Source organism: Liolophura sinensis, chromosome 8, assembly GCF_032854445.1.
Source record: "Liolophura sinensis isolate JHLJ2023 chromosome 8, CUHK_Ljap_v2, whole genome shotgun sequence".
Taxonomy (NCBI): Eukaryota; Metazoa; Mollusca; class Polyplacophora; order Chitonida; family Chitonidae; genus Liolophura; species Liolophura sinensis.
The window spans coordinates 10,624,381-10,643,688 of NC_088302.1; the positions used below are offsets into that span (position 1 = coordinate 10,624,381).

At 36.4% G+C, this 19,308-nt stretch overlaps 1 protein-coding gene across 1 annotated transcript in view; it reads left to right on the top strand.

Annotated features, from left to right (window-relative positions):
- The window catches only part of LOC135472564 (death-associated protein kinase 1-like), a 77,693-nt gene that overhangs the window by 16,735 nt on the left and 41,650 nt on the right, over nt 1–19,308 (top strand). Inside the window, exons 3-7 of the mRNA XM_064752120.1 lie at nt 10,329–10,467; nt 15,553–15,676; nt 16,583–16,658; nt 17,968–18,120; nt 19,057–19,102. Coding sequence (XP_064608190.1) covers nt 10,329–10,467; nt 15,553–15,676; nt 16,583–16,658; nt 17,968–18,120; nt 19,057–19,102 — 538 coding nt within the window. The remainder of the gene's footprint in view (nt 1–10,328; nt 10,468–15,552; nt 15,677–16,582; nt 16,659–17,967; nt 18,121–19,056; nt 19,103–19,308) is intronic.

Sequence of the window (19,308 nt, forward strand, 5' to 3'; positions counted from 1 at the left end):
TGTGCAACATATACTGTTGTATAAGAGTCATCTACATGTGCGTATGTACATGTACTGTAGATTGAACAGGCACTTGGACTCCAGTGTAACCTTTCGCCTCTTGAGTTCATGCATTCAGATCTCCTAGCCAACATCATTGCTACAGGTAATTTTTCGTCAGAGGGAGTATAGTACTCCCGACTTTGAAAGAGAAGAAGTACCGGTACGTTACTTCCGACTTTCCAGGTATGAGCTACTGCAGAACACATTTTTTGTTTTTTCAAATACTTAACACTTCCCCTATTTTGGGACACCAGTAATACAACTGGAAAGTGTGAAGTTGATCGAGTGAAAGAGGGTGAAGTAATGACAGAGGCCAACATGTACATACATGTATACGTAAGCCGACATGTACAGAGATTCTTTCCTTTGTAGTCATATACATGTAGGACTACCAGGTATACATGTAGATGTAAGCCTACATAAAAATTGCTCAATTTCAGTTCTTCCACAAGAGGTATGAATTTGAATGAAGTTAATACATTTATTTTGAATCAACGTGTGGAGTTTATTTCAATAATTCACTGACAATTTTATGGTGTACTTTTCATTTCTTGTGCTTGCATAAGCGGGGTTTGCAGTATTATTTTTTTCTACAATAACCTGCCTGATGCAACAGGTAAATTTTCTTTCATCTGTCGAAACATTTCTTGGCCTGTAGAAACTTGTTAACTGTTGTCTTTGAGTCAAAAGATGATAAAACGGTTCATGATACAGTCTAAATCCAAATATGGGCCCACATTAGAAGTCAAGAATTTATTATTTTGTGCTTTAATTATTGGCACCATATAATACAGACCTGAAGTTTTTATGTACATATGTTGCTGGCTGTTCTCATGATATTTTTAGTCCATAGCTTTGGGGAACTTGGGCGTGCACACAATTCTTCGAGGGTACACACAAATCTTCGGGCGAATACAGTGCTCTGTTTTAATTTTGGAGGCGTATCACCTAACATTTCAAGAGTATTTATGCCTGGACGCACCATATCTGTAGCACTGCAATATTGAGTTGTTTCATCATTTTTGATACTGTAACATAGATTTAAATAAAACTTACTTATGTCATTATATGTATATGTATGCTGAAGTGTTTACTGTACATCACAGTTTTTTTTTTAAGAATGTAACAGTTTGTTGCAATATGTATGCATCCATGTGCCCAGATTGCAATGTATGTGCTCTATGTAAATACTGGTACACTGATGATAACACCAGGGTAATGAAGTTGTAATTTTGTTTGAGTCTGTCTGAGTGAGTTGGGAAAGAAACTTTATGGAAACCACAGCAAACTATATCTAGTCCAGGCCTTTGCCAGGGAATTTCCTGCTCCCCATGTGCTCATTTTTCCTGTTACCTGGATGTTAGTAATATGTGTGGTGGGTTGAATGGTCTTTCATTTGTTGAAGACCACTTACATGTACATACTCTTTTCACTAACAGGACCTGCAGGTGTGTGTGTCACATGTAGGGAAGTTCAGCAGCTAGCCTTGATAAAAATGGTTGGTTTGTCCTGAACACTCTGGTTTCATCTGTCTAAAACTAGCTGCCATACTAAACATATATCTGAGTGACAAATGCTTGAGCAGGATGTTAAGCTGAAAACAGATACATGTAAATAAATAGATAAATGTAGTATAGACCTGCAAGTGGTCTGGGTGGTAAATTTACACAGGGTATTCTGGTCATCCAGCAAAACAAGGACATATGCATGTACAGTGTATTTCTCTGACATAGCTATCTTGGCTGTAATGTTTCACCAGGCCCTGTGAGAATGCCTGCAATAGTTCTCCTTTAGACTGAGGGACATTCAGCTGGGTCCACTCAAATTCCAGATTTGCTTCAAACTCAGATTTGTTGAAATAAATCTGGAGCATGAACAGAAAAAATAAAAAGCTCAGGTGGCAGCTAGGCTTGCAGAAATTGCTTCACAGGATGTCTAGCTAGGGGAGTCAGTAAGAGGAGAAGCTGTGGATGCAACTCAGTTCTGCTGTAAATATACATATGAATGTACATGAAGCATGCGTGGAAAATAAGAAAGTTATGAGGTACATGAACAGTACATGTATTTTAAAGGAAGAGAATAGATACAAATAAAAGTGTAAGTATGTTTCGGTAGAAAGGCCAATAAAAGCTGAAAATCTGAAAAAAACCTTTACTTGTTTTTAATGTAGTCAGATACATGTATTTCGATTGTATGATAGGTTTCTTAGACGGCATTGATAAAGTATGACTATATTTATGTCGTCCGTGACACCATGTCAACTTTTTTCTAGCCCTCCAATTGGTATTTTAATTTCTGATTTGCTTTTTCATGCACATGTAGTCACACATTGCGCAAGTGCACTTAACAAGGATTTTATTCAGGACAGTACATAAAGGTGTAGAAAATGTTGTGCGACATCATTGACAAGATACTTGTACAGTTATCAAAATTGTCCGTGAAGCCCAACATAGAATGAAAATATTTGACTGCATTTAACTCGGTGAAACAGAAATTATAAAAAAATAAGTTATGAAATTTTCACATACAGTTTTCATTTGTCTTTCTAGGGATGCATACTACATTCCAACGGTTTCTTTCTCTTTAAGCTTTAAGATAACATGCAGTACATGTACACAATGGAGAATCTTTCTTACACCTTGTGTAATTTTGGCCTAAATTGTATAGCCTATTGTTCATTCTTACCTTTGCGATGATGTTTTGTGCGTAAATTGGTGATTCATTACTCATTCATTACAAATGAACGCTGGCTGATTCAGTATAGACTTGAGCACAAGTTTGTAAGACACAAATCAAATAAACAAATGACCCAAATATTAAGGGTTTATCCTTGTTCATGTGATCATTCCTTGATCAGTATAGCTACAGTTTTTTGTTGTACTTGATATATGTACATTTTCACACATGAGCAAGTTTTTATCCATTAATTTTTTTGTTATGACTATAATAATAGCTTGTTGCCCTCGGTCACCAATCTGGATATAAGTACTAGTGTTCCTGCATTTACATTTATGTTATGAAAATGTATATACACGTACGAGTTGAAGTCGGGAGACCCCAGGATCAAAGCTGAGTCAGGTCATATCAGAGAGTATAAAAATGGTATCTGTTGCTTCGCACGCAGCACTGAGAGGTTAGAGCAAGGAAACATGACCGGTTGGTCCAGTGTCAGTATGATATGACTGGGAGGGGTGTCATATCTGGTGTCTTCAGCATGATGCTTCAGTGGGGGCAGCACTTTGGCAGCATTGACTAGCCTTGCCACAATAAGGCACAGTATATGTACACACACCATATGACTCCTCACCTTCATATGACAAAAAGATTGTTGAGTGCGTCATTTAATCCAAAGCATTTACATGTATGCATGTGCCAACGTCATGTGCCCACATGTATAGACTTATTGCAGTGGAGGTGTAGCTTTCATCCAACTTGGTAAAAACATCATTTATGATAGATCCAGCTGACATGGTTTATAAAGTGGTATACCTTCATGGTCTGATCTAGCATATTACATCATTATCCATGGCCTGCTCTGTTCATTTTTTCACAATTTACTTCCATAGTCTGACTCTCCAAATCATCTTTGGAGGTTAAGATGGAGGTACATGTATGTGCAGGGCCAAATATTAGTTGGAGGCAGATTTTATGCAGTGTTGTACCTGATCAACTTCTGATGACAAACACACAGAGAAAAACAACAACACATTTTTCAAGTAAGTTTATTTCTCAGGGCATATTACCTGACAATATTTCAAACGTCAACCATCCAACCATCCTCTGTTCCTACAAGACTAAAAGTACAGTAATATGTCTCTCTTAATTTCTTGTTATGTCAGCTGAAAAATTAGGCTCTTCCCAGCATTAAAATTATCTTTAAATTGTTGATTGCAAGTAAAATTGAAGAAGTTTTAGACTTGAACAACAAGATTAGCAAGATTGTGTGTCTGGTTTTCACATGTGATACAAGTATGTAGATCTTTGCCTACATGTAGATGTATTTATATAAATTTTGTATGTTGATGTTTTGTACAAAACAGTATTTTTTGGCATTGGAAGTTAAATAAAAAGCATTTATTGCTGGTAGTGTATTGTTACTTTAAACTAAATGCTTCCAGACTGCTTTTTTTTATTTATAAATGTACACAACCCTGTTGAAATGTTAAGGAATTTTGATATAGGTGGATATAACTATAAATATGTACTAATTGTACAGACATGTAAACAATATATAAACAATATATAGTTGTAGTTGTATGTGGAGTGACTGATAAGGAAATTAGCAACCCAAAGAATCTATTTATTAGGACATTGTTTTATTAATCTAGCCATCTGGCACGCATGTTTATCATTAACATCCACATTTAGCTGATAAGAGCTGTCAGAGCAGCCAAGCAGAACAAAGCAGCCACTGTGAAGGTGAAATGTGAATGGGTAACACAATTAATACTTGAAAGGAAGTTCTGCATTCCTTTGTTTGTAAACTCACAAGCGCTCTTCATGACACAGAGATTAGTCTGATCTATAGAACTAAATAAAGATACATGTGCAGGTAGGTCAGGCCTGCGGATAAAAAACTGCTCAGTCTATTTTAACTTAGTTGGTAATTTTAAAGAAAAAATGCTGAAGTGCAGATTTAGATATCAGTGAAGATTTTCTGAGTCGGAGTGTCGAAAAGTATTGGAAAAACAAGGTCAGCAAGTTTATTTTCTTTTTTTCTTTTTGTTAACACCTGAAGTGTGTATTTGAAAGGTATTTTGAAGGATTTGCACATCTGGATATCAACGGGTCTTCTCGGAAGTAGATTAATTTGGCCATTTCTTTATCTGAGATTAAAGAGATAAAGAAGAAGACCATGTATAGGGTTTTTTTACAGGTAGACAGAGTTTACCTGTATGTAACTCACGATTAAGATGATTATATATCAGGAGAAGTACAAATACTAAGAAGGGAATCACACATGTACATGTACATTTCAGTTTTAGTGTATATGTGCATGATGCAGTCCTATTACTTGCATATTACATGCGCAGGTGTGGTCATGCAGGTCAACTTAAAAATAAACCAAAAAATACTGCTAATTATGTAGATACATAACTTACAAATATAAATAACACAAATGATTACTGAAGGATCTGCTGACCCACCTAAAAGCATAGCTCTTCTTTCATATCATGATATTAAAACAAGTAACTATTTGCCAGCTATCAAACTGTCATCGCTGCTCTGGTTTTACTCTCTATCCTGTACACCTTTAATTATATATGTACACAGTCACTTTATTAAAGCATAGTTATTTTTTCATTGATGCTACACTACTATAAACGCACTACCATAGCCTTTTTTTTTATACTGACGTGTATAGAATATGATTCTGCTGTGACAGATTGAAAGCAGACCTGATCTTTTTGATCTGTTTAGATTACTCACAACTCAAATTATGATATTAAAGAATTTTACACATACGCCCTGTATATGTTTATGCAAAAAAAACTTATTGTTTGTTTCCCCCCCCCCCCCCACCCCCACCCAAAAAAGCCACTCGTGACAATACCAATAAAACCATACCCTAATTCTTCAACCTTTTCAACTACCTCTGTAAACAATATTTTGAAACGTTCGGAGAGAACTGTGGGCGTAGAGAAATAATTTGCACAGTGTTATGAAACTTGCAACTTAAGTGACATTTCTAGTGTCCTTTTCATAATAATTGTGTACAGAAATTTGACTGAAAAAGTGCTATAGGTGTGAGAAGATTTACAGTTATTATTTTTTGAAACCAATTGATAACATGTCAGAAGAACAGGGTACTTTTCAATTTTCCAAGTGACAGTTCAGCTGGGTTCCTTCCTGTTTGAGTGTGTGGGAGGAATCAGTATGATTTAAGGTATAGAAAGCCAGCAGAGAGTTTTCGACCATAGATGATAACCTTCTAACCAATTACATGTAGTTAGTAATGTTGGTACATAGGACGGACAAAAAATCCTCCTCTCTTTGCTTATCAACACAGAGTAGAGCGTGTAAAAACTGCTCCTTGGATTATTGATGTGAACATGCCAAATTGTTAAAGGATTACAACACTGAATTATTCACTGTAACTTTTTACCGTAAATAGCAGCTTTTGTGCGCCTGCTATACACTGATGATTGATGGAAGCTCTGTTATAGCCCAGCGTCCAGTTTCACAAAGTGGCATATGACAGTTTTTATTGTACACTTGTATGATATTTTGTCACAATTACCGTGTCATATATGTGTGATTATCATAAATGTGCGACATCTTTTTGAAACTGGGCCCAATTCTTACCTACAGAGCTTTTCCATTTGTTTCTCAGCTGGTACTGTTCCATTTTGTATTATGGACATTTACATACAAATTTTATTACATTTGGGATGGAAAAGCCAGACAAATACAGAGTAACATGGACAGGTAGTTCTAATGAAAGACCATGTGCAAGGGCTGAACTCCAAGGCCGTATGATGTGGAATGGAGACCTGTGGCTTAATGGCAGTTCCATATCGATTTTAATGTACAGTGTACTGGTAGCTTTTATATCCACATATACCCTCCTGAGCACAGGAAATTGATAGGCGAGATAGAGGTTGGCTGTTGGGTACCTGAGGTAAACAGCCAGCCGTCAGTCAGGAGATCCTGTCATCAGTCACCTGGGCTTGTTGTGTCTGGTGGAATGACTTCTCATCTGGCCTGTCTACACAGGGCATGCAGGGAGAGGAGGCATATGTTATACATGTATGGGCTGATGTGCACAAAACAGAATGCAGAGGCGTTATCAGAGGTGTACAGGCAGGCTGGCCAATGTACATGTATTCTGAGTGGTTTGTTGATTCTCATTAAACATTTTCCATGTTTTCATGTGTGCTTTTTTGTCATTTAACCTGTTTTAAAGATGGACTTTGTTACATGAGCATTTCAGTTTGTTATACAGTGTTTTGATTATTATTAATGATTAAGGCGTGATGAAATCATAAGGAAGACAACTTTTCTCAACTTAATTTGGGAAATGAGCAAGGTGATATCTACAAAATTCAAACGGATCTTAAAATTAAAATGGCAAAATAAGTAAAATTATAATAAGTAGATTAAATAATCTTAAGTAAGCCTTCATCTTTAACCAGGTTTTGTACAGCGTGGTTAAAAATGAACACACTGTAGGTTTGAGAGGCACCTGCTGTGCTGTGTGCAAAAAACTCTGTGTGAACTATAAAGGTAAGGAAACACGTTTGAGGTCAAAAGAACCCCCACAGAGGCTCGAACATTCCCGCCACAACATCCGCGCACATGTACAGCCCCAAGCTTCCGCAGAATGTAATCCACTTTGGCAAAATGAACAGCAAACTTGGCTAGTTGATAGGGAGACAGGTGAGAGGCCTATGGCAAGCTGGCACAGGACTGCCATGCTGACCTGTGTATATAAGCTTAACCTCCTCTCTGTACATGCTGATGTTTTCTTTAGGGGTGGACCCTCAGATACACCATACATAGATACCACCAAAACAAACTGGCCCCAATCAAAAATGTACATAAAGAGTTCTCCCACCAACAAATGGGGTTAGATAGTTCATAATGGGCTTTTATTTTGCATTCTTGTACAGGTTTTTTTTGGGGGGGGGGGGGGGGGCAATTAATTTAAACAAAATGTGCAGGTTATTCCTCATTTAGTTATTTACCTGTAAATTTAAATTAACTGTGTGCATATCTGTGATGTGTAGAGTGTATTTGACCTGATGTTTTGAACATTTTCTCCTGATGTTCTAATTATCTCTTGAGATAGTTTAAGGCTCGTTTGGAAAGTAGGGTGGTATCGTCTGGCGAAAATGTGAGTTTCAGCATGAAAAACAATTGGCCTTTAAATATGCATTTTTTTGTCAAGTCAATTTTTAGGGAAAATACTTAAGCTCACTTGGCTACAGTTTCTTTGTGCACTTGACAAAAATGACTACCATTAAATTTATTGAAAACTGTGTGAACGTACATGTATTTGTCTTTCACAGTCACATGCAACTTCACCTGTGTTTTTGTACCAGCTGCGTGTACATGTACATGTATAATCCCCTGGTTTCTGGGGCATGTTTTACAAAGCAGTCGTAATTTGACAACATATATTAAAAGAGATATGCTACCATGCTATTGTGGTTGATGTTGTGTTGGGACAGCTTTGTAAGATGGGCCCCAGAACTTTTAATCTTACAACAGGGTGATTTGAGAGGCCTCAGTGGCGAAGAGGGCTAGCATGCCAGCATGGTGCAATGGCCCAGGAGCCTCCCACCATTGCGATCAATGTGAGTTCAAGTCCAGCTCAAGATGGCAGTACATGGGAAGGTCTCCCAGCAACCTGGGTTTCCGCTTGGCTCTGCCTGGTTTTCCCCCGCTAGAATGCTGGCCACCGTTGTATAAGTGAAATAGTCTTTAAGTACAGCATAAAACATCAAGAAATAAATAAATATTAGGGTGATTAGTTGGTGAAAAATTTCACGAAATTATAGGTGATACATGCTAGGCTGCTTTCCCTTTCTTTCCATTTAGGATGGGATGAGAAGCTCTATTAATTATTTTAGTAATACTGTTAATGATGTAAAATGTTTGGAGGCAAATGAATGTCATTTTTGGAGCTGATATTCAGTATGGTATAATTCTACCTGTACAACAAACTTGAATTTTCTAGAACTCACAGAATCAAAAAAAAAAAAGAAAAAATAGCAACATCATGGAGGAAATTTTAGATCATTGACTATATGTCATCAAACTAATCTTGTGTATAAAAATTAGTGTTTGTATGCATACATTCTGCATTGTAAATGTATGTATTTTTGAAGGGAAATTAGCACACAGCTAATATTTACTGATCTGCTGAAAAGCTGAATTGATGTAGTTGTACAGCTAAATGATTTCCTGTTTGTGTTTCATGGAAGGTTGTTGTTTGAGTTATGACTTGTTTAACTTGGTTTTAAAAAGTGTGTACCTCCAGAAGCATTACATTGTGTTATTTTTAAATCCTGCACTCAGTTACATCAGTGTAGCACTGGAAAACCTCAGAAGTTTTTGGATCGGTTTGTAAACATGTTTACATTTATCTGTCTATACATGTAAATACATGTGTAAGCAATATTGTGACATTTGAAGCTGAACAGGAAACTTGATTGTCATTCTACCTGTATGAATAAACAGATCAGCAATTACCATTTGGTTGTTTTGTCGCAGCTAGGAACCATGATGCACTGAGTTCTTCTTTTAAAATGTTCTTATTCTTTAGAATCATACATGTACAAATGTAGTTACATGTACTTGGATTAGGAAAGTTGCAGATATACATTGTATCCATAGGATTATTGTAATGTATATTTGTAGTACATAGATTTGTGTTGAAGATAAAAACCAATCATGTACATGTAAATTAAATTTTATACAGGACTGAGGGTAAATATTTTTCATGGTAATTTCAAATGCCCTACATGACCATAAATTTCGCCTATGACTAACTTGCCCATTTTTCCTGATTCTGAGAGTTCCATTGATTTTAGAAATGTGTATTGAAGTTTACTTGGAGCATGGGATGATATTTTACTGGGAAGTTGTAAGTTTGCCTGAAAACTTATATAATTGTTTCTGTAGATGACCAGTTGTGAGGGAGTGTGTCAGTAAATGCACCACGAAGGCTGAAAACTTATATAATTGTACATGGGCATGACTAGTAGTGAGGGAGTGTGCCAGTAAATGCACCAGGAAGGCTGAAAACTTATATGATTTATGTAGATGACCAGTGGTGAGGAATTGTGCCAGTAAATACACCAGGAAGGCTGAAAACTTATATAATTGTACATGGACATGACTAGTAGTGAGGGAGTGTGCCAGTAAATGCACCAGGAAGGCTGAAAACTTATATGATTTATGTAGATGACCAGTGGTGAGGAATTGTGCCAGTAAATGCACCAGGAAGGCTGAAAACTTATATAATTGAACATGGACTTGACTAGTAGTGAGGGAATGTGCTAGTAAATGCACCAGGAAGGCTGAAAATTTATATGATTTATGTAGATGACCAGTGGTGAGGGAGTGTGCCAGTAAATGCACCAGGAAGGCTGAAAACTTATATAATTGTACATGGACATGACTAGTAGTGAGGGAGTGTGCCAGTAAATGCACCAGGAAGGCTGAAGACTTATATGATTTATGCAGATGACCAGTGGTGAGGAAGTGTGCCAGTAAATGCACCAGGAAGGCTGAAAACAGTTGTTTGATGAGCCTGTTTTGTTGTGTGTTTGTAACAGGGTGTCAGGAGGAGAGCTGTTTGATTATGTGTCAGAACGGGATAAGCTCAGTGAGGAGGAGGCTTCAGCCTTTATCAAGCAGATCCTGGAAGGCCTTAAGCACCTGCATGACCAGAGCATTGCCCACCTGGACCTTAAGGTAAGCATGCGTTTATCAGGTAACACATGATGTGATTAAAAGGGCTGCACTGAATTACCTCCCTTGAAGTCACTCAACTATTTAAGTCGCATGTCTTTTGTAGGAGCAAGCTGTGGTTATTTGAGCTGAAAATGGTTAATGACAAGTTTCATAGTTAAGGCAGCATAACTTACCTTCAAGACAGATTATATTTTTTTAAATTGATTTAGAAAGTCCAAAAACACCTAAATTTTTAAGCGACATGGATGCAGAAAAAATTTAGAGCTGCCTTAATGAAATACATGAAGTGTTGTGCATGTAGAGCAGATAGCTTGGGGGAGGTTTGTCGAATATTTCTATTCTTCTGATAAAGTTAAAACATTGACTTCATTTATTACCTCTGAACATTTCTGAATGGGTGATGTGATGTTTTTGTACATTCTATTGTACAGTAGTTTGTTGCATGCAGCCTACTTCAGTATCACACAGGGGAGATCACACAGTATCACACTGAGATCTCACAGTATCACACAGGGAAGATCACACTTCTCATATTTTCACAGCACAAAAACTAATTTCAAGTTAGGTCGTAGCTGCTGTTGTGTGACTAGGCAGGTAAGTCAGATCAAATTCAAACAGATCTGACATCTATAGGTAGTATAATATACACATTAATGCTGAACAATTAATACTAATGTCCTGTTAAACATTTAAAACATTTAAACATGAACATTTACTGCTGGTGTCAAGGTGAAGTCATGAATAGGTAGAGGTGGTATTATTAATAAAAGTGAACATTTGAATAGTGTCGTGTATTTCTGATATTGGTGTAAACACATGACTGGATATTTTTCCAAACTGTATTAGACTGGGATTGAGCCAGAACATTTTGAGTGTTTAGGAGATTGAAAGACCCGTGTCTTAACTACTGTACTGTCTTAACTCAATAGTTACTTCAAATATGCTTGTAGCAACTGTAGACAGAATGATGGTCTCAGTATGTACATGTAAGAATGTACATGTAAGAATGTAAAGTTTAACAGTTAAGACATCAGTGTATAGGTGGAGAAGAGTTAATGATCTGGTCTAGATGGAGAGACAAGGACCCTGCTGGTACATATCAGGTAGATGTAATGAGTGTGGTGAACCAGGTAATGTAGGCTCAGCTGGCAGGCCAGCAAAAACGCAACCTCAACATCTGCTTGTGGTTAAAACACTTATCTTGTTTTCCTTCATGTCTTTTTTTTTGCTCTCTCTTGTTTTCTCTTCACATTTTGCAATTTCGGGTGGCTGGCCTTCTCGTACATGAGTAAATACTATGGCTGATTAAAGTCAGGGAGATCGGAGGATGTGCAGTGTTAAACATGTTAATGCTGTCTCTGTTGATATTGACGTAAAGCTGTAACCGAAAATCCCCAGCGCATTCCAGTGGCAGGAAAATGATCACATTGTTGTCTAAATATTGACGGAACTGTCCTGTTCACTAAAGATGCATTTCCTCCTCTGATCCAGGTGCCCGAGGGAGAAGGAGAGGAAAAAAGTGTAAAAACTAGCCACGGGATTAACATTGAAAAACTCAAAGGAGAACTTTGTAAACATAATTATGCTATGTTTAGATAAACTGCCTTGACATAGAACAATATTGTTTACATTTCAATTATTAAAGGCAATATAGTTTCTGGTGCGCTATTTAATCAGTCAATCGTTAAAGAAGTAAATTTTTTTTTTCATAAATGCTATCACACTTTAATTGAATAATTATTTTAAGTTTGTTTACTTAGGACTGGAATTTAAGATGCGATTACTTAAAACAAACAACTTAAATAATTTCTTAGCAGGAAGACACAGATTACATAAATATGTTAAGATTGTATAAATAAATATTGATGCATTGAATTACAATTCCTTGTTTAAGATGGCCATCTGAATATATACATGTAATTTACGAGAACATTAGTTTCACAAATGTTCAGTGGAATGTTAAAAATTCCTGCTAGATAATTTTTAAAAGTGCAGCGCTAAAAAAACATTGAAAAAAGTGAGAGAACGAAAAATTGAATTCCCATGTGATATAAGCTTACAAGGTATAAGTAAAGATGACTGTGGTAACATTATGAAGGTTGTGTTTTCATGATGCCAGTGTTCTTGCATAAGCTGTAATTGTTTCATACATTGTATAGTTTATTAGATACACGTAATTGTGTATAATTACACAAAATGTGAAGTGGAAATCTTGTAGGCGTGAACTCAAACACATTATTACGAGTCCTCTGTTTCGGATCAACTGCCAATTAGTTTTGGCTAAAAGCACGCATAAGACTGTGATGGGTGTCTGTAAATTGTAAACACAGGATATAACCCTCTTAATGAAAACCAGTCCTGGATGTTCCCCCTACCAAAACCTCCGCCCCCACATCCTCAGTGCGCAGTAATAATTGGATACTACTGCTGATAATTTAGTAGATAAAACAGAAATCATGATTTCATGTGATATTAATATCTGTATTTAACTATTTTTATCGAGGTATTGTTATTGCTTTGTGTAAAAGTTTGAATGAAACAGAAGAAGGAAATTGTTGTACACGTACTGTATAATTCATTCCACCCCCAACAACGTAATGTTTGTTAACAATTGTGCCATTGTGCAAAGTCTTTATTGACAAAAACTGGTTGAGTGGACCATGCATTCTGGCCTCTGTTGCAAGGTTTCAATTGATTTCCTGTCCTTTCACAAAGATATGTGTGTTGCGAAATATTTATTGGTGTTACATATTAATGTCCAAGTTTTTAACCTTGGGAGAAGATAGTTTGCTATATGATGTACATATATCAGATATCCTCTTTTAAACATTACAGATCATGAACCAGTAATTTTTGTCATTAGTACAATTGCTTACTCCAAACATACTCTAAAAGGTTCATAAAAAGTTTTTAAAGTGGTCAAACAAGTTAGGGTTTGTTTTCATGCAGTTATATTTGTTTTGGATCAAGATAAAATTAATTAATGAAATCATGGGTGTAACTGCATATAAATTATAAGCAGTATATTTGTAAAAAACTTGTGATGTTTCATTTCTTTCAAAAGCCAGTATTTATTAGGTGTGGTTGATTCTGTGATCTTGCATTATTCAGTAAGAGAAACATGCACGCACTAGTGTATTCCATTCCTACCTTTTTACTTGTCCATAGACATGGCATACACATGGCCTAATCCTGGTTCTGTTGCTTACATAGATCTGTACAACTGTTTTTTAGAGGGGTGCATAAGTATCTTTATACCTGTAGGTCTAATGTTTCACTTTCTTAAAACACTAAAAATACATTGATAATGGATCAGGTATACCTCAGATAATTCTTGATTTCAGTCTGTGTTGGGCATTTAAATTATGCATGTATTCATGCAGATGTACTGAGGAGTTTTTCCTTGGCCATTCTTTTTTTTGTCCTCTAAAGTGCTTTTCCTGTTATTGAGTCTCCTAGCCTACATTAAGCCGCAAGAGCTGGGCATCTCTGTCACCTGCCAGTAGGTGTAATGATAAATGTAGAAGGACTCAGCCCTGCTGGAATAGCAGATTTGAGCCCATCTGTCTGCCGGAAATTTGGCTTTCCCTTTTGGCATGAGATAACCTCTTGCCATCACCTCATGGGCTAAATTACCCCCAAGTTTACGACCCTCTGGGTACAAGATCCAGACACTCTGTTTATACCGTTTGTAATTTAGATGCACCAACAGGACTAAAGATTGCGTTGCCATGGCAATAGGAATTTAAAGCCTGGAGTTACTTTAACTATGATGGGTTGTTTTGCTACTTACATGTATCTGGTTCTTGTGTTGACCTTGTAGGTGTTTTCTACATATATATTTGGGAAAATTGAATCCCAGTGTTATCAATTTAAGTGTTTGCCTGGAGGTGTGCGTTTAGTGTCTTCAGAAATCCAGCATATGTTTCATGTTTTTGTGATTTGCTTTTAATTTTCAGTATCTGCAGATAGGCTTCAATATTATGTTATCGTTGATATGTCTTTAGAACTCATTTAAATTGAAATTTGACAATTGTTTGGTTAACCAAGGATCTCTGAAAAGAGAGAGAAGTAATAGTGCAATATGTACAAGTGTGAATGTTGCATTATTAGTGATGGAAGCAATGAAGATTGAACTCTAATCTTGAACAGCTGCAAATCATGGTGAAATTAATCACTTTAAAACACTAGCATCCATGAGTATACCTCAAAAAAATCAATTCATGTACATGTATATGATTTTTGATGGCAATTTGTAATTCTTTGCCTGGAATCATTCTACACTAACCTTTCAGTTAAAGTTTATGAGACAGTTTGCTAGGAACTGACTCACACATATGTGACCAAGTTGATAATCCTTAAGGGTAATGGACCATATTAGAGTACATATCACTGGTAAAAAAATGACGTGATGTGATGTAATCTTATGTGATTACATGTGTTTAATTGATGTAATCTTATGTGATTACATGTGTTTAATTGATGTAATCTTATGTGATTACATGTGTTTAATTGATTAATGTTCATTCATCACAGTATTGTCAGCTGTCACATTTTAAAGTGATCTTCAAGACTGTGTCAAGTCACAGTAATATTAGCTCTTGTTGTCAAACATTCACACCCTTCAGCTGTTTACATGTGGGAATGGGATATAAGCTCTTGTTGTCAAACATTCACACCCTTCAGCTGTTTACATGTGGGAATGGGATATAAGATAGGCGGACTTGTGTCGATGTATACACAGTCTGGTATACTTGTGATGGATTGAATGGTGAACGGGTTAGGATGAGCAAGTCATGATGCATGGCTTCTTCACCTGCTGAAAAATCTGTTTTGGTGTCTAGTATAAGAAGGTGATATGCTTCAATTAATAATTGATGGCATTGAATTAAAACAGTTGTCTGTTCCTGTCCTTAGCTTGTTGTGTCCAGACAAAATTGTTCATGTGACAGTATATTTTTTCCATTGTTTCCACATACTATGAGCAGTTTTCCTTCCTTCCTTTCGTTCTTTTTTGTTGTTGATCTCAGACTTCAATGTTAATATTTTATTTATGTTAATTCTGTACAACCTTTGATTTTTTAGCCTGAAAATGTGATGCTACTTAACAAAAACAGCACAAACATCAAACTAATTGATTTTGGAATATCACAAAGGATTCGGAATGGTGATGATGTGCGAGCCATGTTGGGAACACCAGAATTTGTGGGTAAGTAAATGGATAAATATGTTTTCTCATGCATTTCACAGTTTTAAAAAAATGACCAGCTATTTTTGTTTATTATTATTTCGCTGTATACCTGCTTGGTTTTGTTTATTGGATCGTCAGTCTACGGCGCACAGTGTATTGTACTGTTAGTATACAATGTACACATATTTTTTCCCTTCAGATGTATAAATCTACATTAAGCTGTGTGCCAGTAAGCAAAATGGTCATGGAATTAAGATATATAAACTCTTAAAGGTGAAGTGTATCAGCTGGATTCAGTTGATTCAATAATGCCCATGAAGCAAGTTATTGTCTTGCTCATGTATGACATCCAGGTCAAATTCAGCAGTTTCACTAAATATATTTATCAAGTGTTGAAAATGCTTGCAGTCCATTAATAATAATGTAGTTGTGATTTATAACGCAGACTTGAAGCACTTAGGGCATTAGCATGTCCCACACATGCCGCGAGGGAGTTTGGGGCTGGGGGCTCTTTAGATGGGCAAGTAATTAAAAGATATTCGCTAAGCATTACACAAATGGCACTCTTAATAACGCTGCCCTGTCAGTTTATGTGGGGAATTCCCCTGTGTGCTGAGAGATAATTCCCCTGGGTGCTGAGAGATAATTCCCCAGTCACAGCTTGTTTTCTTCTTGCTGAAACTCCTCATAAGTCAAATCGACTCCATACAGGCAGGATAGTGTTGAAGCAGAAGAAAAAAACACATATCAACATTGACATCAGAGCATGATACCTTTGATGCTTGTGTCTTTGGGTATTTTCCTCTACAGACATCAAAACCCGACTGTATTTTCCTGCAGAAAATAGTTAGAGTATATGGATTTCTTCACTCATTATTAAAGCAGCCAGTCAGTCATTGGCCTGTATGCTGTGTTTGTTTTCAGCCCCAGAAGTTATCAACTATGAGCCGTTGTCCCTGGCAACAGACATGTGGAGTATCGGTGTCATTACATACATCTTGTAAGTAAGAGTGATACAACTGTAATTCTTCAACCTTTGCTGCATGTTAGCAAAGTAAAGCATAATCTGAAGGCATTATTCTGTGTAGACTGATAAAACTATACTTTTTGTGTTAAAACCTTTAATTGGCCAACCTAACCAATGCGGGTTTGTCTCTAAAATCAAATTAAGAATGTGCATGAACTGTGCTGAAAGTTACTTTTTCATGTGTGAAAAGGTTGAGGAATTAGGGTAAGTAGAGTAACAGAACTGTATGTGGCATATTCTGTCAAAGCCCCAGACCTGGGATCAAACCCAGGTCGGGTAATACTAAAGACTTTAAAAATGGCACTTGCTGCTACCTCACTTGGCAATCAGCACTGATAGGTTAGAGCAAGGAAACAGGACTGGTTGGCCTAGTGTGAGTATAATGTGACTGGATTGGGTGTCATATCTGGGGTGTTTGGCATGATACTTCAGTGGCGGCAGGACTTTGGCGACAATGACTCCTCCTGCTACAAGAAGACTGGTCATATGACTGGAAAATTGTTCAGTATGACGTTAAACCCCAAACACACATACATTAAGCATATTGTGAGATCATTGGTATCATTATGACTCTGAAACAGACGATGTACTCTCTGTAAGATTTTAAATTAGGCAAAAAGCAAACTATATACGGATTGATTATTGGTGTTAAAATCTACATCTTGGAAGTAACAGGGCCCACTTTCATAAAACATTGTAAATCAATTTTTTCAGTTTGTCAAATTATGTCCAGAGGATTATGACATAGTTGTTATCATTATGACACCAAAATGCGTTGTAGGAGTCTAAGCGGGGTAGCAGCTGTAAATAAAATCTGGCAGGTGATTCAAATTTGGATTGATTGTGATATAATGAAAAGAATTTAACTGCAGTGTTATAAATTTTTAAACCAAATATTGCTGAACAATTTTTGGTATTGGATCATTAGCAGTATACGTAAGATAAGTAAATTTAATTTAAGGAGTGTTAATTTTGCTCCATTTAAATGATTTCCAGTAATGATCTTCATAAGATCTTTAATCGATAAAATTCATGCAATTTATTATTTATATGTTTTGTATTATTTTGTATTATTGATGTGGAACTAGCCTTTCTGGCCAATGATTGGTAAATGAACGTGGGCATAGACAGTTTAATTTCCAATTGCAGAAAAGTATTACAGTCAGATTTTGAAACAGGACTGAAATGTTTGGAATGTATCAAATTAGGCAATACTTAGATGTTGATTTCCCCATTGTGTTACATGAGTTTAAAATTCATCTGTGAATGTTTTATTATGCAGATTGAGCGGAGCTTCGCCATTTCTTGGGGATGACAAACAAGAGACTTACCAGAACATAACTGCTGTAGATTATTTCTTCGATGAAGAGTTCTTTGTGGGAACAAGTGATCTGGCCAAAGACTTCATCAGCAAACTCTTTGTGAAGGATCCGAGGTACATGTACATAAATGTAGGAACAGAAACGCCACTAAGGTTTTCCTTTGTTCTTGAAGACAATTTCGCAGTGAATCATGTAGAGCTCATTTCAGCTTTTGTTTTATGAAATATGTGTAGGACTCAGAGAATGTTGAACCAGTTAGTAAAGTCAGTTACCCATAGGAATGATGGGAGTTGTGAAGGACTAATTTCAATACCCGTAATGTGTCCTTAAATACTGGGCATTTGGGTTTTTCCAGCATATATCTCACACATGGTGCTGCGAAGTCAAACCATTTTTTCCTAGTTTTTACAGTATATACATGTACTAAGGACAAATTACAAACCTACATATACATACATTCCCAAGTAAAATGTAGATTGAAAAGCTGAGGTAAAAAATTTATTAAGATACATACATGTATGTAACCTCCAAAAAGTTGTTGACAAATGACTTGGCCGGTATGATTATCCTAAGACGACATGTAAACTTCCGGGGTCGATTCTACAAGTCCCTTTCTGACTTAAGTCAGAATTTAAAAACTTTCTACCATGCTTAGTTTTTGTCAGAGAAGTTGAAATTTGTACACATTTGTTGTAAGATAACAGTGATGAAGGGTACAAAATTTTATTTTTCCAAACTCCCAAAATAAACTTTGAGAATGTATTTCAAATTTCTGACTGAAGTCAGAAATGGCTTTATGGAATTGGTCCCAGATCAACACATTAAAGCAGTCTGGCAGAGAAAGTAAGGCAAGGTGAATCTGAATGAAAGATGATCAAATGAATTTTATTTCACTTATATCAGTCTGCCAAGATGAAATGACATTATTACCGTCTCCTAGAATTTAGGTAATAAAGCAAAGCAGACAAGCCAGTCTTACTGTCATGACTTGTCCTTTTCAACTCTTTTGTTCTTGTATTCCATGTTCCATTTCATTTGCATTTGTTTAGGAAGAGGTACAAGGTTGAAGACTGTCTTCAACACCCCTGGATTAAGGTAAGTCTGAGTGCAGGAGCGAAAAGCTATAGATGATGGCAGGTAGTCAGTATGCCGCTTTCGGTAATTGTGTTCAATGTTTCTATCAGTTTTCCTTAATTTACGTTTCATTATGGTCTGATATTAGTCTGTTAAAAGTCATGGACAGATGTGACAATACTGACAGCATCCGCCTTAAGGCTCGTGATCTGAAACCAAGGCTAAAA